This window comes from Rhincodon typus, chromosome 6, assembly GCF_021869965.1.
Source record: "Rhincodon typus isolate 14 chromosome 6, sRhiTyp1.1, whole genome shotgun sequence".
Lineage (NCBI taxonomy): Eukaryota > Metazoa > Chordata > Chondrichthyes > Orectolobiformes > Rhincodontidae > Rhincodon > Rhincodon typus.
This window is the reverse complement of record NC_063337.1, coordinates 102,325,597-102,349,427: the sequence shown is the minus strand read 5'-3', so window position 1 is coordinate 102,349,427 and position 23,831 is coordinate 102,325,597. Positions and strand designations below refer to the sequence as shown.

The 23,831-nt window shown below is 38.5% G+C and overlaps 2 protein-coding genes across 6 annotated transcripts in view; one reads left to right on the top strand and one right to left on the bottom strand.

Annotated features, from left to right (window-relative positions):
* Window positions 1–23,831, bottom strand: part of LOC109924438 (ETS-related transcription factor Elf-1) — a 279,416-nt gene that overhangs the window by 50,554 nt on the left and 205,031 nt on the right. The window lies entirely within an intron of this gene.
* The window catches only part of sugt1 (SGT1 homolog, MIS12 kinetochore complex assembly cochaperone), a 67,272-nt gene that overhangs the window by 15,684 nt on the left and 27,757 nt on the right, over window positions 1–23,831 (top strand). The window contains exons 7-10 of the mRNA XM_048597841.1: window positions 669–700; window positions 4,680–4,714; window positions 10,298–10,394; window positions 12,125–12,232. Of these exons, the coding sequence (XP_048453798.1) occupies window positions 669–700; window positions 4,680–4,714; window positions 10,298–10,394; window positions 12,125–12,232 (272 nt within the window). The remainder of the gene's footprint in view (window positions 1–668; window positions 701–4,679; window positions 4,715–10,297; window positions 10,395–12,124; window positions 12,233–23,831) is intronic.

Genomic DNA, 23,831 nt, shown 5'->3' with positions numbered 1-23,831 from the left:
CTTTTTGTTTAAAATTATCCTTTTTGTTTAAAATTATCCTTTTTGTTATTGTACCTATCCTCTGAAAACCCAAGTTATCATAGTGGTATACTTTGGTATTTTGAGCTAAGATGACTTGTATGGTCCAGTGCAATATTAAATCAATTATTCAGACACCGTTCTACAAATACTTTGCTTTAATGCTGTTTGAGTTTATTAACACAGTGACAGAACCTACAATGGGCTGATAAATGTGATCCATGTGGTTTGGGGTTCAGTCCCTGATTATCTTTACTTTAAATTACCAGTGGTGAGGGCAATCTATTACAATAGGAACAGCTTACTTCTTCTGAATGCTCTCTCCTCACTACTTTTGCTGTAAAAGGTAATTTGCTGAAAATGTCATAACTATTCTTTGCCCTTTGCAGATATCCCCAGTGACATTTAAAGGAGGTGTGGCAATTTATTGGAATAAATCAAGTATTTGGATAGTATTTTTCTTTAAAGTGGAAAGTGTTTTGGTGACTGTGTATCTTTTAAATTAGCAAAAGAGATCAAAATTGGATAGTTAGAGCTTTTCAATGTCTTTTTTTCTAATTTAGTAGCAATAAACAATAAATGAATGCAAAATTGATACGAAGTGAAGTTGATTATTTGGTGTCTAACAAATATTCCAATTTTTATTTCAGCAGCAGGCCAGCAAGATGGAAAAGCTGAAGAGGTACCCCTTAAACAGTTTAACTGGGGTTTTCATTCCAAATGATTGGTGGTTATAAGCTTCTCATAGATTTAAGTTACAAAGATTAATTTTGATTTCTGTTATAGAGTCCTACAGCACGGAAACAGACCCTTTGTTCCAACTAGTCCATGCTGAACATAATCCCAAACTAAACTAGTTCCACCTGCCTGCTTCTGGCCCATCTTCCTCCAAACCTTTCCTATTCGTATATCCATTCAAATGTCTTTTAATTGTTGTAATTGTACCTGCATCCTCCACTTCATCAAGAAGTTCATTCCACATATGAACCACACTGTTTTAAAAAAAAAAAAATGCCTCATGTCTTCTTTAAATCTCTGTCCTTTCACCTTAAAAATGTGTCCCCTGGTCTTGAAATTCCCCATCTTAGGGAAAAGAAAACTACCATTAACTCTGTCTATACCCCTCATTTTATAAATTTCTATCAGGTCTCCTCTCAGCCTTCTACACTCCAGTGAAAAATGTCCCAGCCTATCCAGTTTTCTTTATAACTCAAACTCATTATTTTGTAAACTTCTGTCAGGTCACCTGTCAACCTCCTTTGCTCCAGTGGAAAATAATTCCAGCCATTCCTTATAACTTGACCCGCCCATACTTGGCAACATCCTGGTAAGTCTCTTTGGAACCCTCTCCAGCTCGATAATATCCTTCCTATAACTGGCTGACCAGAACTGGACACAGTATTCCAGAAGAGGCCTCACCAATGCCCTGTACAACCTCAACATAACGTCTCCCAAGTCCTATACTCAAAGGACTGAGCAATGAAGGCAAGTGTGCCAAATGCCTTTTTAACCATCCTGTCTATGTGATGCAAACTTCAAAGAATTACGCACCTGCACCTTTAGGTCCCTTGGTTCTACAACGTTGTCCAAGGCCCTGCCATTAATTGTATAAGCCCTAGCCTTGTTTGTTGTACCAAAATGCAATACCTAGCATTTTATCCAGATTGAACTCCATCTGCCATTTTCAGCCCATTGACCCATTTGATCAAGATCACTTAGAAAACCTTCTTCACTTTGTTCTTTGCATTCTTTAAATTTCCAGCTTTTGGCCCCTGATTGTAGATTCATCCATGCATTCTTTGCTGGATTCCCTTCGTCTCAAGATGCTGCAGTGTTTTTCTGTGAATTCTGGCTTTTCTTTTTTGCTTGAATCCTGATTAATTTATGAAGGCAAAATACTATGGCTGCTGGAAATCTGTGGTAAAAACAGAAATGCTGGAAGTGCTTAGGTCTTGCAACAACCAGAGAGAGAAGTAAATGTTAGAGGAATGAGAATTTTCCACCATTTGGTGGAATTTTCACTTTTGAATAATGAAACTTTTTCCTTTGTGCTGCCAAATCTAGTGCCACCTCTTTATCCAGGGAAAGATGAAGCAGAAGAATGAGCTTATAAGAATCTCAAAAAAAGTAATACTTTAAGAATCTTAAAGGAGGATAGTAAGTACAAGAGTTAAACACAAAAGGAAATTACGAAAACAAAGACAGGATGAGAAAATAAATTGGCTGGTAAATTTTAGGAAAATCTGAAGACATTTTTAGCAGTGAGTTAAGAGCAAGAGGGTGACAAGGTTAAGCCTATCAAATGCACATGATAACTTGTACATGATTGCAGGGTTTTAAATTAATATTTTGCCGCTGCCTGCACAAAAGAGGCATGATGCAAGCATTCTGGTTACAGAGCTCTATGAAGTATCAGATAAACTAAGCATAATTAGAAGGGCAGTACTGGCCGGACTGAATAAATCAGCACGGCTAGATAAATTGTATCCTAGCTGTTAAAAGAAACTAGGAAGTAGATAGTGTCTGATTTCCAATTCTTACTAGATATGGGTGAGGAACCAAAGAATTAGAGATCTGTGAACATTGTACCATTGTTCAAAAAGGATGTGATGGGTAGGCCAAATAATTACAGGCTGGTCAGTCTGACCTCTTGTGGACAAGTTACTGATGTCAGATTTGAGATAGGATTAACACTTCCTTTGACAGGCACAGCTTTATCAAGGATAGTTAGCATGGTTTTGCTGAGGGAAGGTTCTGTCTTACTAAATTTTTTTTGAGGAAATAAATGGCAAGAAAGATTGATGGTAATGTAGTGAATCTTGTCTACGTGGATTTTAGTATGGCCTTTGATTAGATTCCACATGGTAGACTGATCAGTAAATTTTAAAGCCCATGGTATACAGGGAATTGTGATGTGTTGGTTCGAAACTTGGATCAGTGACAAGAAACAAAGGGTACTGGTTGGTGGCTATTTTAATGAATGGAAAGCAGTTTTCAGTGATGTTCCACAAAACTCTTGTCTCCTTTGTTTCTTGTAGTATAAACTACTAATGTAAATTAAAATGTGGGAGATGATGTTGAGAAATTTGCTGATGACAAAAGCATTGACTAGATATAATTCAATGAAGATGACTATCAACAGCAGGATTATATAATCTTGATTGAGCGGGAAAGTGGCAAATGGAATTCAGTTCAGAGTAGTAAGTTCAAGGTTACATATTTGGGGAATGTAAACAAAACAAAGGTGTACAAAATAAGCAGGACGGTATTGAGTGGGATAGAGAAAGTGAGAGACCTTGGAGAGTCTGTGCAAGGTGGTGCGGAAGGCAAATGGGATGCTTTACTTCATTTAGGTTAGTCACTAAATATATAAACAGAGATGTGATCCTGGAATTATGTTAGGCCGCAACTAAAGTTTTGTATACTGTTCAGGTGGCCGCATTACTGGAAGGACAGAATTGCTGTAGAGAGAGTACAGAGGAGATTTTTTAAAAATTGCCAGGGCTTGAACATATGAACCAAAGCTGGGGTTATTCTCCTTTGAGCAGAGCCAGCTGAGGGGTGACTGTAGAGGTGCATAAATAATGGGGGGGGCAGCGATAGAGTGGACAGGGAATACCTATTTACCTTCATATGGAAGCCACGTACCAGATGGCACAGTTGAGGTAATTGGTTGAAGGATTAGAAGGGAAATAGAATTTAACTGAGGGTGATGGGTGTCTTTAATTAGTTGCTCAGTTTGGTAGTTGAGGTAGAAACCTTCACCTTCAAGGAAATGGATCCACATCTGAAGCGCTAAATTGTGCAAAGCTTGTGGGCCTGGTGATGGAAAGTAAGATTAGAATGGACAGTTGGTTTATTTACCTAGTTCAGACTTGTGCTGCAAGGAGTTCTCCCCTGTATTGTAACTATTGTATGGTTCTATTTTCCCTTAAATTTTTTTTGACTTTGCCATCTCCCCTTGGCCGCCGTTGACCCCATTGTGTCAAAGTGCAAAAAAGCTTTGTTATTAATATAACCACAAATATGGCAGAGAGTAGCATGCTGTCTACAGATGGAGAATGTTTCTTGGAATATCCGTACTGCTTTGAAATTTCATGTTCTATGTAATACTTAGTTTCTCATCCAAGCGCATTTGTGAGCCAAGCAAATGTTAATGTTCCAGGCAAACTCCGCAACGATCTAGATCCCAGAATTATTTTCAAGTTGGGTATTACCTGTTGGTACTACTGCACTCTGCTCATGTGTTTGTGCAGCAGTTCAATTTTAATTAGCCTAAGATACATGCCATTTGCCCTTTAGCTCATTTTGATATTGAAAAATCAAAGCCATTCTTTCTGCAGAAGTTAACTTTCTTGGTTCAAGGTTTACATTTCAGAATTTAGCTTGCTCCTTTTAAGTTCTTTTGTAAATTGTTATACCAACTGATCCATACATCAAGCATGGGTGTAGTCAACATCTGTGAGCCAACTTTAGCTGTTTAAGTAGATTTGTGTTGTCTTGGACATGCTATTATCTCTTGTGATTAGCCTCAATTAGGAGAAACAAGTAAACTTGATATCATTGCAAAATATAGAGTTGAGTATTTAATTACTTGTTGAAATAATGTGCTGTGTTTTTATTTTTCTCTCCATTGCAACATTCTTCGGCCCTGCAAACAGATATGTACACAACAGAAGGCAGTACCAAAAGTAAAGTAAGTTTACCAGTATGAGTTACTACAACAAGCTCTTCTAGTGGTTTTTGGAAATAAGAATGCCCATTGAATAAATAGTTAATCTTAAATGTTAATGTACATACAATAAGTGCTATTACATGATGTGTTGAAATTGTTGTACATTATTTATACCAGTGACCTGAATCTGTTGCCTACAGATTGAAGTCAAGCCTTAATGCTGCTTCAGCTTTTTCTTGTAATGTATTTGAAAAAGTGTTTAATGCAATCCTTGATATTCCTTACTATTTCTTTCTCCTACTTTTTTCTGGCAGTTGTTGCTATTTATCTCTTGTTATTTATTTCCCTCCTAGTTCATGTTACTGCCACTCAATTTTACATTTGTGTATTTCATTTATTTTGGTTTTATAGCATCTAATCTCATTGGTTAACCAAAGTTGGTTAACTCCAAGTTCTTGCACATGATCACAAAAAGGCTGGACTTCTACTAAGTATTTCTCTTAAATGTTTGTGTTCACTGGTAGTGTTGCCACAGTTCACTGTGGTCAATGGTTGACTAAGTGCTTTAAACCCAGCCATATTCAAATTTTAAACCTCAGTCAGCCGTGGGCTTCAAGTGCTTGTTAGGTGTCAGCGGACTGTGGGAAATAGATGGAGAATATCTTTGAGACCAGCCATATTTACAACAGCCTTCATAATTAGGCAGGATGCATTAGTTACCCCATTTGGTTGTTGTCTCATATGTTTCTAATTGGATGATGTTTTGAACTGAACCGTTATGGTAGAAATTGATCCCAGTTTTTACTGTGAAAGGATAAACCCTGCAGCATGGAGCAGAAGGAAAACTGTCTAAACATTGGAAATATACAAAATATTAACTATTCTAATGTTAAAAGTCAATTTGATTTGGGCATGTGTTCCTTAAAGAGTCGTACAGCTCGGAAACGGACCCTTCGGTCCAACTTGTCCATGCCGACCAAGTTTCCCAATCTAAACTAGTCCCATTTGCCTGCGTTCGCCCCATATACTTGTCACCCTCTCCTATTCATATACCTGTCCAAATGTCCTCTAAATATTGTAACTGTATCTATATCTCCCACTTTCTCAGGCAATTTATTCCACATACAAATCACCCCTGGTGTGGAAAAAATTGCCCCGTGGATCCTTTTAAACCTTTCCCCCCTCACCTTTTTTTTTAAAAGCAAATTAAATTTTGAACTTCTCTACCCTCGGGGAAAGGCTTTTGTTATTCACCTTATCTAGACCCCTCATGATTTTTTTAAACCTCTACAAGGCCATCTCTTAGGGACCAATGGGAAAAAAGTCTCAGCCTGCCCTCATAACCCCCACCCACCAGTCCTGATAGCACCCTTTAAATCTTTTCTGTACCCTGTCTAATTTAATAATATCCTTCCTATGGCAGGATGACCAGAACTGTACTTGTTGAAAGTGGATTTAAGACCCAAGTTTGTTTTTGCTCTTTACGGCTGCTGACTCCCCTGTTTTTCTAGCAATTTCTAATTATCTTGCAATAATAGAATTCCTCTGTCTATCTGACAACTTGACAGACTTAGGGTTAAGATTGGATGGCTAGTCGAGGGCATTCGGATTATACCTGGTTGCCATGTCTCCAGAATCTTAAGAAATCTGCAGTTTGCTATCTGAGAGGAAAAAGTAACGTTGAACTGCTTAAGAGATTCTTGAGTAGATTGTCGCGACCTCTAACTAGAATATTATAAACGCCAGGTCAGAATCCTACAACAAATGTAACACTTTCACAAAAATGAAAAGTCAACCCATTAAGTTAGGTGAGCCTGCCAGAAATGTAACCAAAAAAAAAGCATTGTTTAGTTATATCCCAGCCCATAGCAGAGATTATAGAGGTACAGCAATTCTAAAATAGCTACTTGGAATTGATTATTTCACATGGATACACACTATTTATAACATTTGAGTTGACAGTCAACCATTAGCTTCTTGTGTTGAGTGCTTGTTACAGTATAAATCAAATAATTGGTTCTGCATCATGTGCTGAGCCCACGTATATGTTCAAATATTATGCATGTTGAAATCAAGCATTTTGTACAAATGAAATCTACGTTATTGTGCATATACAGCTTTATTTTTCAAATAAATTTATTTTATCATTAATGTGTTTTCACTTAACTCCTTTGAAACATGAACACAGGAAAACTGAATTTGATTATCTAAAAGTGTTTTTTCCAATTATTTTAACACTTTGTCTCAATTCAAATTTGGTGCAAACATTTGATAATACTTAAACTGAAGTATGCAATGCTGTTTTGCGCTCCTACTACATATTTTCCCCTTATATTTTTGATGATGGATTTTATAGATTATATTGCCACACCAAGTTTTCATTCTCCTTCCAATTTTGTCATAATGGCTTGATATCAATTTCCTTAGTACATCTGCAAAGTATCTTGGGGCTTTTCTTCATTTTGAACTTTGCCGCAAAATATGTAAATTAATTTTGATTAAAAATATTGATCTGCATTTTAGTTTTGATAGTGAGCTCTTGTTTAATATGCCACATTTACATTTATTCTTGCACTGATATGTATATAATGCAGGACTATTTGTAGATCTGTAAAATTCTTTTCTAGTATTATGCTATTTTGAGCTAAATTTCATCACCAGCAACAAATAAACTATTCTCCTCTGAACTGCAGAATGAGATTGCATTAAATTTACATTTGACTGTTCCAGCTGATAACAAAGTCTAACTGCTCAGTAGCTGGCAATAGTAAGTGACCAATTAATGAAGAAAAGTTACTGATTGACCACCAAAATGCACTTTGTTCAAATGTCTACCTTTTAGTAGTTTTAAAATTAAGCTGAATTACTGTTTTATTTAACTTGTGTCTTAATTTGGAGGCTAGAAGAAGTCAGATGATTCGTGTTCTGGAGATGTATTCTTTGTGGGCAGCATAGAGTTCATAGTTAAATGTACGCAATTCTTACTCGCAAACTAATTTTTCAGTGGTAAAATATTGGAAGAATTCTTGCCGTTCTGCAGTGTTCAGATTGTTGCCTCCTGCCTGTTGATGGAGCTGTTTCTCTTCAGATCATTTGCAGCCTCTGTTAATCTAAACTGTTAATATTTATACATTGCCTTTTGACAGCCCAATTGTTGTGAAATGATTGTTTAGATTTCTTGTGGGAAGTGTTGAAGGTACTCTTTCTTCCCTTATGGATAATAGAATTAATTTACAGTTCAGTATAGTATTAACCCATTTAAATTAGATAGAAAAATATTGATTTGTTTTATTAAACACAATACAAACCAAAAACTAGTTTTAATAAGTCACCTGAATTATTGTTCAATAGTTCACCATTGTATTTAGTCTGTACCAGTTGAAGGATTTATTGTCTTTTGAGAACAGAGATTTGCAGTAAAATATAATTAAGTGCAGTATTCTCTCCCGTCAATTTTTTTTGTTGTACACAAAATCGACATTTCATATCCTTTGCTGCTTGAAGTTGTGTTGATGCAGTTAATTTTTGTTACCTGTCTATTCAAGTTGACATTGAAAGAGTAAGAGTATACGCCAGCTAACCCCTTGGTTGGTTGTAATTTTTTAAAGGTCTCACTTCAGCTGTCAAAAGCAGAGGGTCTAGGCCCGAAACATCAGCCTTCCTGCTCCTCTGATGCTGCTTGGCCTGCTGTGTTCATCCAGCTCCACACCTTGTTATCTCATGTTTACCATGGGGTTTTCCAACCTGAACCACAACCTCAAAACATGACTGAGTTTTAACAGCTGTGCGGCCCCTTTTAAATCCTCACACATTTTGTAATGATAGGTGAGGCTTAATTTACCAGTCATTGAGGTCTGATTGCTGCTCCCAAAAAGCCACTATAAAGATGAGATCACAGTGAAATCAAGTTTGATGAGTATTAGATTATCATCTACAAGATGTAATGTTGCACTTCCCAAATCAAGGATCTCTCCCCTTAAAAGTACAGTGGTTGAAAGTTTGCCAATTCATACCACACGTAAGTTCCTCTCCAAGTCAAAAAGATCGTTTCATTGTTGCCAATCGCAATCCTGGAGCTCACTCCAAGAGGAATTTATTTCCAGAATACGAATGCACTGCAACAATTCAAAAAGCTAGTTCAAGACCAGCTAAAAATGGGCACTGCATGTTGACCGTACCAGTGATGATCAAAACTGGTGAATGAATAGGCAGAAAATAAGTTGGATGAGGTTGTGCAACTTCACTTGTTTTTGAATCAATGTATCTTTTTCTTTAACGCAATAATGTTGGCAACAGGTTTTCTGTACAATAAATGTCCAAGTGAGTAAACTTAATCAGCTATATCTTTAATATGATACTACTTGATTTTTGTATCAAATAATACACTTATGTATACTGTAATTTGTATGTCTTATTTCAACCAATATTGTAATCTTTCTTTCACTTTTGCTAGCATATTCATTTGTATATGTTCCTACAAATAACCTTTTATTTGCCTAATTTTGGAAATGGCAAGCTCACGTGCATGAATTAGGAGCAAGAGTGCGGCATTTAGCGCCTCTAACTTGCTCTTCCGTTCAACAGGATCATGGCAAATTTGATTGTGGCCTTAACTCTACGGTTGTATGTACTCCCAATAACGACTGACTCCATTGTTAGTCAAGAACCTATCTACTTCTGCCCTAAAAAGAAAAAAAACATCAAAAACCATGCCTCCATTACTCTTGTTGGAAGGGAGTTCCAAAGAGAGACTCCTTGGGGCGAGTACCCATCTCTCAGTTTTTAAATGTAAGACCCTGATTTTTAAGCCATATTTCCTAGTTCGTTGTTCCACAAAGGAAATATCCCTTTAGCATCCATCCTGTCAAGTCTCCAATTACATGGGTACCAGTTCAAAAATTTTTAACTGCATTAGTTGCAAACCTTTATGCACAAAATTATCCCTATACAAAAAACTGAAAGTTTGGTCAGGTTTGTTGCTACTTCCTAGAAATAATGCAGCCCACTTATAAATTATTTTACAGCCAGTCTTATATGCTGATATGTTAGTAATGACAAACTGAGGAGTAGTTTTTCATGAATGATAGACTAGCATAGACTCCAGCATGGTTTATGTTTTGCGTCGTGAAATATTTCCGATGCTTCTATTTGAATGGAAATAACTGTGTCCTGGATGCCAGCATCTGTTTACAGATGCATATCCGAAGACTTAACACTGATTGCAAAAGGAGAATGTAGCTTCATTGTCAATATTGATGATCTGTTACATAGCAACATGTCAGCTCTTTTTCAACAATTGCCATTTAAAGTATTTCATTCTTTGAAATTAAATCTTTGCATACGGAATAATTTTCAAAAATGAGAGTTTGTCTTTAATCATGTTATTTTAACATTTGTGGGTATTCCATTCAGAAAAACTGCTCGTACCAGTTAAGTGGGGATGTATAATGGAGCTGTCATACCTTGATGGTCAATAATATAACTGTTATTGGCAGAGAATTTAGTTAGAAACTAAGGGGCTGCTTAACTGCTTAATCTGTTTTAATTGTTAAATATAAGTTAAATTATTTTTTAAAAATTAATTTAAACATTTTTTAATTTTAGACATGATTGGTATCAGACAGATTCTCATGTTATCATCACAATAATGATCAAGAATGCAAGCAAAGATGCTGTGAACGTCGAGTTTTCAGAAAGAAGTGTAAGTGTCGGAAGTACTTAGTAGCAAATGCTGCACTTGGGATGAGCAAAATGCCTTCTTCATGTGAACCCAGAGATATGTTCTAACTTGGACATTTTAAGTAATGGTATGGCACTGAAAGTATTTTTGATGTGTGCATTGTCATGACACTCCATCTTATTTCTAAATCTTTCTTTATGTTTATAATTTCTAATAAATGCAGTATTATGCAAAATTTTTTCAGTTTATTAGTGATTTTTTGGCTTTTACATTTAGAGCCATTAACAAAAATTGTAATCAATCTTAAAACAACAGTGGAAGAGTTTTCTAAATTGCATGCAGATGTGCTTTTGACAGGTGCTTGTGCTCTGCTTTGATTAAATCTGTTAATGCAAATGGATCATAAAATTAATTACAATTTATTACAAAATGATCAAGAAGGTAAATGAAGTCTAATAAATTAAACTCAATTATCTATTGGCATTGTGTGCTCCCTGCTCAATGTGGTTAGAGGTGTTTTGTATTTGAGAAAGATCAGTGCAATTGGATTTATTTTCTATGTTGATACCTGCATGTACACCAGCTACTTAAAAATTGGGAGAAATTCATACTCCTGGTTTATACTTCAATTCTTAGCAGAACCATTCTCTGCATCCAAAGCTGATTGTGGGAGTTGTTTCCTTGTCTGGTTGCTATGAGCATGAAGGCCATGATTCCAACTGTGGAAGCTGTGTTGTTTAACTAAATTCTCTTCAGCTATCTTGTGTTAGCTAAAAACCACTGTCAACCATTTTGTTATCTACAGCCATGGGCGACTCCAACAGCCAGCAGTTATGCTGATTGCATGGAATTGCTGTGCTTCACCAGTGAATTGCTTGTTTCACTAGTGTTTAAACATAATGTTACTGTGTCAGACGTGCTGAGAATGGAGTAAAATTTGCTGTACTATCAGTTGAAAATTATGTTGAAGTTATTAATCTCACTAAGCCTTGTAGAAATGTTTCTTTTAAACTCTAAATTCTCTTGATTCAAGAGAAGCTAGCTGGTCACACAATTAAAATAGTCGCTAAAGCATACTGCCTTATTCACGTATTTTCACCTGCTCCTGCTTTAATTGGCTCTGTTTAAAGCTGCCAGGGTGCTGCATTGAATCATACAACAGTCTCATCAATTTGTTGAAATTGAGGATCTAAAGTTTCTTTTGGACCCCACTGAAATATTAACTTTGAACTGAGCAAGGCAATCACTTCATTCATTTAAAAAAAACATAGCATAGGAAGCAAAAGTGCTAAGAGGCAAGTTTTAAAACTCCTCCAGGGGCGTGGAAGAGCCATCCATCTGTAGGCCTTCCAAAGAAATCCTTGATCTTCATAGCCTAAGGCTTTCTTATTGCTACCACTTGTGAAAGTCAGTTGAAGCTTTGATAGTGTATAAATTGATTCATAGCTTGCTGAGCGGTAGTGTTTTTTTTTGCATAAAACAATTCTCCTCTGCCCTGTCTGACTCATTGTAATTAATTTTAAACTCAACTAATTGAGAGGGGAGCTGGGTTGGGGGTGTATGTGAGCTAAGCTTACTTGCAATTTGCTTTAAAACTTGCGCATGGCAAAACAGTAAGGACTGAGGTTTGTTGTTGGTAATTATAGATGTTGAAATAAGTATGCATTTTTTGCCTGCTTCCTACAGATTGCTTTCAAAGGAAAATTGAATAGGATTAATTTGAATGAATGATTTGTAATTTATTTTCATAGGTGAGTGCAACAGTGAAGCTTTCACCAGAAAATGATTACAATTTGAAACTCAGCCTTCTGCATCCCATAGTACCTCAGTATTGCACAGTCAAAGTGCTTGGAACAAAGGTACGATCCAACAGAAATTGAATTGGTGATGCATTTTGAATAGGATGTAGAATTGTGCTAAACCAGTAGAATGGCCCTTTAAAGTAATCATTTATATTGTTCTTTAAATTTTCTGGAGGACTTCTTGTTTCTTTAGCTGTTATGTAATTATTTTGCCATACTTGTGTTAACAGTATGAATAAGGCAGGAGTTTTGAATAGTTGATCCTTTAGCGCTTTCAGATTAGTGTATTAAGAGCAACTTTGAACATCGGATCAGTAATTAACTGGAAAGAACTTGGTTCTCTATGGGCGGTGCGCTGGCACAGCGGTTAGCACTGCTGTCTCAGCGCCAGGGACAGTTCAGTTCCACTCTTGGGTGATTATGTGTAGCTTGCACATTCTTCTTGTGGGATTCCTCCCACAGTCCCAAAGACGTGCATGTTAAGTAGATTGCCTATGCTAAGTGTTCAGGGATGTGCAGGTTACGTGAGTTAAATCATGGTTTAAAAACCCCATGCAGGGTTAGGGTGGGATGAGGGTTATGGGCTGCTTGGGTTGCTGTTCAGAGGGTCAGTGCAGACTCAATGGGCCAAATGGCCCCTTTGTGTGTCAAAAGGATTCTATGTATCTCCAGTAGTAAATAGTGATTGACCATACTGCCTCACTGTTATAATTTCAAAACAGAATATTTTAATGTATTTTAATTTTAAATATTTAATGTAACACTTAAATATTTTTAACTCTTTAAATATTTTGATGTAACTCTTCACTTAAGAGTCAATAGTCAGTGTGTTGGTTCAATTTTCCTTTGATTCCACATATTATTAAGTACAATACCAAGGTACCAGTGGGTAATTATAAACATCTAATGATACTGTTTAACCCTTCAGCATCAATATGTTGAACAGAGACCTGTTGAACTCTCTTTTATAAGGAACCAAAAAGCTTGGAGTCTAATTGCTTTTTAGAATCAGCAGAAGACCGTAAGATGTGGAGCAGAATGAGTCCATTTGACCTATCGAGTCAGCTCTGCCTTTCAATAATGGCTGATATGCTTCTCAACCTCATTCTGTTGCCTTCCCTCCATAACCCTTGATCCCCTTATTAATCAAGAACCTATCTATTTCTGTCTTAAATGCACTCAGTGACTTTGCCGCAGAAGGCTGTGGAGGCTATGAGTTGCACAGATTCACCACCCTCTGGCTGAAGACCTTCCTCCTCATCTCAGTTCAAAAGAGTCATCCCTTCATTATGAGGCTGCACCCTTGGGCGCTACTAGTGGAAACATCTTCTCCATGTCCACTCTACCAGGCCTCTCGATATTCTGTAAGTTTCAGTCGGATGCCCCCGCATCCTTTTAAACTTATTCAAGCACAGACCCTCAGTCCTGAACCACTCCTGTGACAAGCCCTTTGTCCCTGTGATCATTCTTATAAACCTCTTGTGGACCCCTTCCAACACCAGCTCATCCATCCTTCGATATGGAGTCCAAAAATGCTCACAATGTCCAAATGCAATCTGACCAGATCCTTGTAATGCATTGGCAGTACATCTCTGTTCTTGTGTTCCAGCCCCTTTTACATGAACGCTAACAATGCATTTGCCTTCCTAACTGTTGTATTAATCTGTATGTTAACCTAAGACCTTTCTGAACTCAGACTCTTAAATCCCTTTGTGCTTCACATTTCTAAAGCCTTATGCCATTTAGAAAATAATCTATCTCTATTCTTCCCACTAACGTGCGTAACCTCATGCTTTCCACATGATGTTTCTTGTACCACTTCTTTTGCCCATTCTCCTAGCCTGTCCAAGTCCTCCTAGAGCCTCCCTGCTTCCTGAACGCTGCCTGTCCTCCACCTATCTTTGTGTCATCTGCAAACGTAGCACCTTAGCAGACTCTTCACCTGACAAAGGAAAAGCACTCTGAAAGCTTGTGATTTCACTGAACTGTAACTTGGTGTCATGTGACTTCTGACTTTGTCAATTCTTTGTGCAGGTTATTAATATAAACTTGAATATTTGTCATCCCAGAACTCCACTGGTCACTGCTATTCTGAAAAAAAAACCCTTTATCCCCACTTTCTGCCTTCTGCCAGTTAACCAGTTCTCTATCCACGCCAGTACTTTGCCCCTAACACCATGGGCTGCCTTTTATTTAGCAGCCTCCGGTGAGGCACATTGTCAGATGCCTTCTGGAAATCCAAATAGATCATGTCCGCTGCCCATTGTCTAACTTGTTCGTTACTTTCTCAAAGAATTCTAACAGATTTGATGGGCATGACCTCCCCTTGATTGAAATTGTGCTGACTCACCCTGATTTTGCTATTTACTTCCAAGTACTTTGCAGCAGGGACTTTGTGTTTCTGTTCCTTGTGCACCTATTTTTCCAGCTGTCAGAAACTCCTTTGCTGAAATCTGATGTAGATTCCGAGTGAGTTGTCTTGCTAAGATTTTTGCCTTGTTTTATACTCATCTTCCACTTGCTCTCCAGCAAATACTTAGTCTAACGGACACCAGTGAAATTTTTCTTGTATCAAAATATGAGAACAGTGCAGATGTATGGATTGGGAAAGTAGTCAAGGCTTTGGAAGTGGGTTCTCTTCCCTTCTACCTTTTTCCTTGTCTCTTTATTAATATTGAATGCATTTTGGAGTCTGCTTGAAAACTCCTGACCAAGTGGCTGACAGATGATTTCTATCATCACTGTGGCAAAAATTGCGCAAATCCTGCTAATTAGAAACATGAATCATTTTATTTGTGCTTCTACATAGGTCAAATATTCAGAAGTCTCTCTCTCCCCTACCCTGCCCCCCTCGCTCGCTCGCTCTGCCCTGCCCCCCCTCCCCCAATCGTGCTCGCTCCCGCTCTCTTGCCGCCGCCTCCCCCACACCCCGCCCCCCCAATCATGCTCGTTCTCTGAGGACCTTTGAACATTTTTCTGTAAACCCAAGATTGCAGATATTTAAGTGCTTCTAATTGGCCAGGCAGATTGCTCAGCGCACTGACCTCTGTTCATTTGTATAAATAAATCACTTGGCTATATGCAGAAGCTTCATGACATTTAATTCTCATCTTATAACTACAAATACCAAGGCAACCTATCAAGCTTTAATACATTTGAATATTTGCTTAGTGTTCTGTCTGTTATTGAAGTTTATCTAGCTCAGTAGTTACACCTATATTTGTGTTTCATATCTAACACCATGTCTCTGATCCCTGCATGAAAACTCTTGTTTATGAAACTAGACTTGGCTTGTGGTTTCCCAAGAAATCTCTTTAATTGTCGTGATGGGTCATGCTTTAATGAGAGATTGTGGTCACTGAAGAAAAATGTCACTTTGTGGAGTCTTCTCAAATGATGTCTATTATAGATACCTGTGACACCTGAACTTGAATTATCCTTTTTTTAATAAATTACCATAGAAGCCTAGATTGCTAGCAGGAATGATGGGTAGTTCATATTTGATCAGTTTTATCATGTCACGTATGCGAGATTTATATTTGAAGCCTTTTTTTGGAAGGCTCCCTCCCAAAAGTCTGTTTACTACTTGCTTTTAAACAAAATTTGTTCTTTGGTTAAATTCAGAACTTTAATTGATGCATATTTTAAGCTTTACAGATATTTGGAAGAATCCAGATTACTATAAGCAGATAATCTATGCTTTAGACTGCATGTGCATAAGCAAATAATATTTGTGATATCAGTTTTTTCTGTGGGTGTATCTATTTTCAACTATAAAAAGGTCAGACTGGCATTTAGTGTCTTTAAGAACCTCTGAATCTCAAATAGTTTATGACAAATGAAGTACATCTTAAAAAAAATTACACTCTGACCATGGGTACACTAACAAAACGAATGGTTATTGCTGATCTTTCATGCTTAAGGAAAAAAATCATTTCCTTATATCCATGTTGTGAACTTGTTCCCACAATGCTGTTAGGTTGTGCGTTATAGGATTATGACCCAGTAAAAATGGAAAAATGAATATGTCCATTTCAGCATAGTGTGAGTCATAAGTGAGAACGAAGAACCAGTGTTATTGACATGGACCTATTGCTGTCCTAGGTGGTAGAGGTCAAGTGTTTGGGAGGCACTGTTAAGAAAAGTCTTGGTGAGCTTTTGCAGTGCATCCTGTGGATAAGATGCACTGCAATCCCTGTGTGCCAGTGGAATAGAGAAGGGATTAACTGTGTGGTGTTGAATGGAGCACTGACCAATACCTTGTCTTGCCTACTGTAGAGCTTTGTATGTTGCCAGGTATCACTCACACTTCCTGATCTGTTTTGAAAGTCTGGAAGTCAGCCGTGCACTTCAGAATACCAAGCTTCTGACCTACTCTGTAACAGACTTGATACTTCTGTAATTAGCCCTGTAAGGATTTTTATCACTGGTATGACTTCAAATATTGATGTTGGAGATTTTTTGATGGTACAGAACAGTAAATGTTAGACTGTCTTGTTGGAGGTGTTCATTACTTGGCACTTGCATGGCGAAAATGCTACTTATTACTTATCATCTTAACCACAGTTGTTGACCTGATCTTGATACATGCGAGTATGCGCAGTGGCCTTACTGATATCTGAGGGATGAGATAATTGACATCCAGCAACCATAACTACCTTTTATATGCAAAATATGACTCCAGCCACTGAAGACTTCCCCTGATCCCCACCTGCTTTGGTTTTACTTGGGCGTGTGGTGTCACAGTTTGTTGAATCTTAGGGTAGTCACTTGTTTGCCAGGAATTCAGCCATTTTGCGCTTGTTTAGGTCAAGGCTTTAATGTTGCCCCAAGTTGAGTGGTTCTGGTGAAGTCCAAACTGATTTTTAGTCAGTGAGTAAGTATTGTATGGTATTTACTTCTGCCAACTCAGTCCATTATTCTGATTTAGACTGGACTGACACTTGGTCAGATTAAATTTTAAATCCTAGAAGCTCACATCACTTGACATGGTAATGTGTCTTCTTGAATCATTAATGCCCCAGTGGTGGTGTGACATCCATCATACTGTCAGAAAGGAAGTTCCAGGTTTTTGACCCAGCAACATTGAAGGATTTGTGACATAGATTTGATTCAGGCTGGCATGTGGCATGGAGGGAAACTTGTGTAGTGGACCTTGTGAAGGAAGGTCACTGCAGCAACTGAAAATGATTGGGCCTCTGTCACTAACCTGAGGCGGCAGCAGTGTTTGGGGGCTGTGACGATTGGCCTCTGACAAAAACAATTATCTTGCTTTGTTCCAGTTATAGGCAGACCCTGGTTGTGAATGTGTTCCGTTCTAGAGTCCATTCGCAAGTCAAGTTATATGCAAGTTACAACACAGTACAGGTCAGTATTAAGGAGACATTCGTAAGTATAGGAAATGTTTGTCTATCTGGTCTTTAAAATTGCACCCCTGTATGAGATCATGTTTCTAAATCGGAAACCCTCCTGTATAACTCCAAACAATGGAAAGTTAATTCCCTCCAGTTTGTATTACTTCAGTTTGCTCAGACTATTTCATGCCACGCTCTTTTAGCTGTCTCCTTGTTTTCACCTGTAATTTAGCTCTTTTGAATAGAAGCTGTAATGTCTAGCATTGTACCTCCTTCCAACCGTATCTGGAGGAAACATTGAAAAAAGTTGGAACTCGCAGTTTCAATAAACATCAATATGCCAGTTTATTAGTTATTGCTTTTGTTGGTGTCTTAGCTCACAGCAATATTCAAGATGGCTTTTTAACTGTTCTGAACAAATTTGTTCATGACACCACTTGTAAGGCCAGACTTTAAGCATTTGCTAATTGTCTTTTAGAAGATGGTGGAGAGTTAAAATGGAAGTACGTTGGAAAGTGTGATACTGGTGTCCTTTGTTTAGCCTCGCATGAATACGATTGTGAGGTCATGTTTTGTTGTTAGTATGGACTTCATTCTGTATTACAGTACTCACTGAATACTGAGATCCACTGTGGTGATTTTACGCAGTTGCATTGATCCATTGCCTTGACAGTAATTTAGATAAATAAAGAGAAAACATGTTATCCTTTTGAAGTCTAATAATTTGAGCCACTTGAAATGGCCTAGAAGCAGCTCATTAAAAAAAAGTGCTATAACTGTATGATTCCTTATCACCAAAAATTTCAGACCTTTTCATCTTTGGCTGTGGGTGTAGGTGTTACCTTAAAAACTGGGAATGCTGTAAATCCGAAACATAAACAGAAGTTGCTGGAAAAGCTCAGCAGGTCAGGCGACATCTGTGAAGAGAAATCAGAGTTAATGTTTCAGGTCCGATGACCCTCAGAACTGATGGTAGCTGGGAAAATGTTGGTTATATGCAGAAGCTAGGGTGGGGGGACGGTTAGGGATAGAGGCCAAAGCGAGACAAGAACGGTTGAATAGACAAGGGAGTGGATAACAATCTGGCTAGGAGTGTGAATAGCTGTTAATGGAGACTGTAAGTGGCTAACAGTAGGCAGTATGTAATGGCAGACTGTGATAACAAGGCCTGGTATGTGGGGTAGTGGGGTAGTGGGCTAGGACATAGGAGAATTCAGGCCCTAAAATTATTGAACTGGATATTGAATCTGGAGGGCTGCAGGGTCTCCAAGTGAAAAATGAGGTGGTGTTCTTCGAGCCTGCGCTGACCTTGACTGGAACATGTCAGCAAACCTGAGACAGATGTTAGCCAGGGAAACAGGGTGGTGTGTTGAAGTGGAAGGCCACTGGAAGCTCGGTCATTTTTGCAGGCAGAATGTAGGTGTTCTGTGAAGCAGTCACCCAGTTGACACTTTGTTTCCCAATACAGGGGAGACCGTATTGTAAACAACGAATGCAGTAGACTAGATTGAGTGAAGTGAAGGTAAAGTACTGCTTCACCCAAGTTTGGGGCCTTGAATACTGAGGATGAAGGAGGTAAATGGGCAGGTGTCACACCCTCAGTGGTTACAGAGGAAGGTGCTTTGGGGATGTGGGTGGGGGGGGTGTTAGGAGTGAAGGGAAGAGTAAACTGATGTGTCTCGGAGGGAACGGTCCCTGTGGAGGAGAATGTATGGTGGCATCTCACTGGAGGTCCCAGCCAGAGTGTTATCCCCACTCCTTTGTCTGTCCAACAGTTCGTCTCTCTTTCTGGGCTCTATCCCCACCTATCGTTTACTCCTTACCCCTTCCCTCCACCCAATCTTCTGTGTATAAACTAACAATTTCCTCGCTGCCATCGGTTCTGAGGAAGTGGACCTGAAATGTTAACTCTGATTTCTCTTCACAGATGCTGCCAGACCTGCTGAGCTTTTCCAGTGACTTCTGATTTTGTAGATGTGATCTTATTTTGTTTACAATGTGTGCAAAGCACAAATGTTGCAAGTTGTTGCCTCAGTCTCCTGCATCTTTATTGCTTCTAGTGGAATCATCTTCTCAACATCTATCTTGTCAAGCCTCCTCAGAATCTTGTATATTTCAATAAGGTCACCTCTCCTTCTTTTGAACTCTGAGTTAAGGCCTAAACTGGATAGCTATTCTGCATAAATCAGCCTCTCCATCCTTTGAATTTGCCTAGTGAATCATTTTTTTTGAACTGCCTCCAATGTCAGCATATCCTTTCTTAAACACACATATCAAAACTCCATGCAGTACTCCCAGTGTGAGCTCATAAACACCTTGTGCGGTTGTAACAAACTTTGCTATTTTTAAACTTCAATCCTTGAGCGATAAAATCCAAAATTCCATTTGACATCTTAATTACTTGCTGTACCTGTATTCTAACATTTTTTGAGTGTAACTCAAGCTTCCTCTGTGCTGTATAGTTTTGGAGTCCTTCACCACTTAAATGTTAATGTGTTTCAATACTTCTTATTGAGATGCATGGCCTCTCTTGCTTATTAAACTCCTTATGCCAAGTTTTTGTCCACTCTCTCAACCGATATGTATCCCTTTGCAAATTCATCATGTCCTCAACACTACATGCCATCCAACTAATTTTTGTATTATCAGAAAATATGGGCACATTACACTCTGTCCCTACCTCCAAGTCATTCATACATCTCATAAATACTTGAGACCCACCTAAAAAACAAAATTAATCTCTACTTTGTTTTCTATGTGTGAAGTAACATTCCCCAATTTATCATAACCAGCTCACATCTCATACCGTCATAATTTCCTTTATTTAGAACCAGGATCCTAGTATCAAAATCTGCTAAATCACCCTTCATCTTAATGAAGAATTCTACCACGTTCTGGTCACTATCACGAGGAGCCTTGCAGAGCTGAATTGACAATTATTCTTTTCTTATGACATCATACTTCATCTAAGATGGCCTGTTCTTTAGTTGGTTCCTCAAGATGTTGGTACAGAAAATCATCTTGTGTACACTGTAGGAATAGCCTCCTCAAGCGGCCTTGTTATTGATTTGATATATCCAATCTATATGCAGATTAAAGTCACCCCATAGTTACAGCTGTATCTTTATTGCTTGCATCTCTGATTTCCTATTTAATACCTTCCTCAACATTACCACCACCATTTGGGGATCTATCTACAACAAGGTGCTTTCCATCTCCTTGTACTTGAACAGGCACACCACAGTAGTGGTTTTCTAATCTACTGGAATATTTCAACCAGTGATTCCGCTGACTCTGCAGCCACTTGTATTAAAACCTTTGTATGCAGGCCATCAGGTCCTGGAGACTTGTCTGCCTTCAGTCCCATAATTTTATGGTGGTAATGAAGTCTTTGCACTGGTTACAGTACTCTTAAACACAGGGTTTGCTTTCTGTGAACTATAAGTACCAAAGCATGTCAGCCTGATCCGAGAGCAGAGTATGTGATAAATATAACATTGCTGAGGATATGGTTGGGGGGTATTCCTATCTTCAAGTGGAATATTTTCCTCTATACAATTCTCAGATGTTCTCTTGGTCAGCTATGTCACTGTGAAATGCTATTCACATATAGCTGCAATTGCTGCTCAAGTTTCAGCAGGCAATCAGAAGAACCAACACCTCTACTGCTTTGAAATTGTTAGAAATTGAATTATGTATGTTTTGTCTGGTATGTTATGAATGGATTCTCTGTTTTTCAATGTCACTATAATTTAGCCAAATGCTGTGACGTTTTAATGCCAAAGCCTTTAACAAGAAGCAGCGTATATAATTTTAGAAAGTTTTTAAAAGTCAAATAAATGACTAATGTGCTTTGCGTTCTGCGTGTTGAGTACTTAGTTTTTATATGTTTAGTTCTCAATATGCATGTGATATTTCAGTATTAAAATCCTCTGCAATTTAATAAGGGCTTTATTTCTGGCAGTGAATGCCAGAGATATTCAGGTTAAAGAAACAGGTCACTTTTTGAAATTTATTATGAAGCCCTGAATTAAACATGCTGCTTGATGATAATTATTGTAAGTGGTCTTATTAGCTTAATTCATATTTTTTCTACCAGCAAAATACTGCAGATGCTGGAAATCAGAAATAAAAACAGTGTTGGAGAAACTGATCAGATCTGGAAGCATCTTTGGAGAGAGAAACAGTGAACATTTCAAATCCAGTATGACAGTCTCATCACACTGGACTCAATAATGCTAACTTTGTATCTCTCTCTATAGATGCTGCCAGCTCTGCTGACTGAATTTCAACAACACTTTCTTTTTTATTTAAAATGAAAACTTTTTTTACTGCCATAGTAGCTTTTAATATTCCGAAATGAAGAGTAAGATTTGATTTTTTTTTCATAGTCAATGTTTTAAAATGACTGATGATTAAAGCCTAATCAGGTTTTGCCCCCTGGTTCTGCAGGTAATTGCAGAAAGGTTAGACCATAAGCCTTCTCTGCTGTAGAATAGGATCGTGGCTGATCCGACATTCCTAAAGTTCACTTTTTCCTGCATTTCCGTGTAAGCTTTGATTTCCTTCCTGATCGAAAATCTGTGTCAGCTTTGAGTATACTTAAGTGACTCTGCCTCCCAGCTCTCTGTGGCAAAAAAATTCCAAAGCCACTCAACCATCTGAGAGAAGAAATTCCTCCTCATCGCAATCTTAAATTGGCACCCCTTTATTCTGAGACTGCCCTCTGATCCTCAACTCCCCAGTTAGGTTAAACTTGGTCTCTGCATTTACCTGGTCAAGCCCCTTGAGAATCCTATATGTTTCAATTAGATCACCTCTCATTCTTCTAAACTCCAGTGAGTAGAGTCCCGATCTCTTAGCCTTTGCTCATAAGACCACACGATGTAAAACCAGAATAAGGCCAGTCTGCTGAAGCTTGCTCCACCTTTTGTTCATTGCTGATATGTTTTAACCCCATTCTCCTGTTTTTCTCCCCACCCCTGAGACCTTTGATTCCCTTAGCAATCAAGAACCTATCTATCTCAGTCTTGAACACACTCAAGGACCAGGCCTGTACAACCCTCTGCGGCAATAAGCTCTACAGATTAACCTCCATCTGGCGGAGGAACTTCCTCCTCCTCTCTATTCTAAAGGGCCAACCCTTCAATTTGAGGCTGTGTCCTCAGGTCCTAGTCTCTCCTAATGGAAACATCATCACCACATCCAGTCTGGATTGACCCCTCAGTATTACGTAAGCTTCAATGAGACTGCCAGTCATCCTTCTAAACTCCAAGTATAGATGCAGAGTCCTCAACAGCTCCTCCTATGACAAATGCTTCATCCCTGAGATCATCCTTGTAAACCTCCTCTGGACCCTGTCTTGTGCCAGCACATCCATCCTTAGATACTGGTCCCAAAACTGCTCACAGTATTCCAAATATAGTCTTACACAGCCTGAACAGTACATCTCTGCCCTTGTATTCTAGCCCTTTTGAAATGAAGCTGACATTGTACTTGTCTTCCTAACTGTCAACTGAACCTGCATATTGACTTCAGGAGTCCGAGTTCACGATTCTCTTGTTGTTCAGATTTCTGGAGCCTTTGCCCAATGAGAAAATACTGCACTATGCCTGTCTCCTTCCTATCAAAGTGCATAACCTCTCATTTTCCTATATCGTATTTCATATGCCAATTCTTTGCCCATTCTCCTAGCTTGTCTTAATCCTTCTGTAGCCTCTCTGGTTTCTGAACGCTGCCTGTCCCCCCTCCAATCTTTGTGTCAGCTGCAAACGTAGCAACAGTGCTGTCAGTTCCTTCGTCCAGATCGGTAATGTATAATGTGAATAGTTATGGTCCCCATCACCGTCCTCTGTGGACCTCTCTAGTCGCTGGCTGCCATCCTGAAAAAGACCCTTTTGTCTGTACACTCTCTTCCTTCTGCCAGTCAGCCAATCTTCTTTCCATGCCGGTACCTTGCCCCTAACACTATGGGCTCTTTTCTTATTTAACAGCCTCCTGTGTTACACCTTGTCAAATGCCTTTTGAAAATCCAGACGTTGGCTCTTTGTCTAACCTGCTAGTTATGTCCGTAAATAATTCTGACAGATTTGTTAGGCACAACCTCCCCTTAACGAAGCTGTGCTGACTCAGCCCTTTTTTTTTACCATGCGCTTCAAAGTACTCTACAATCTCATCCTTAATAATGGACTCTCAAATCGTAACAATGACTGAAATCAGGCTAACCAGCCTGTCGCTTCTTGCATCCTCCTTCTCTCCCTCCTTAAATAGGAATGTTACATTAGCCACTTTCCATTCCTCTG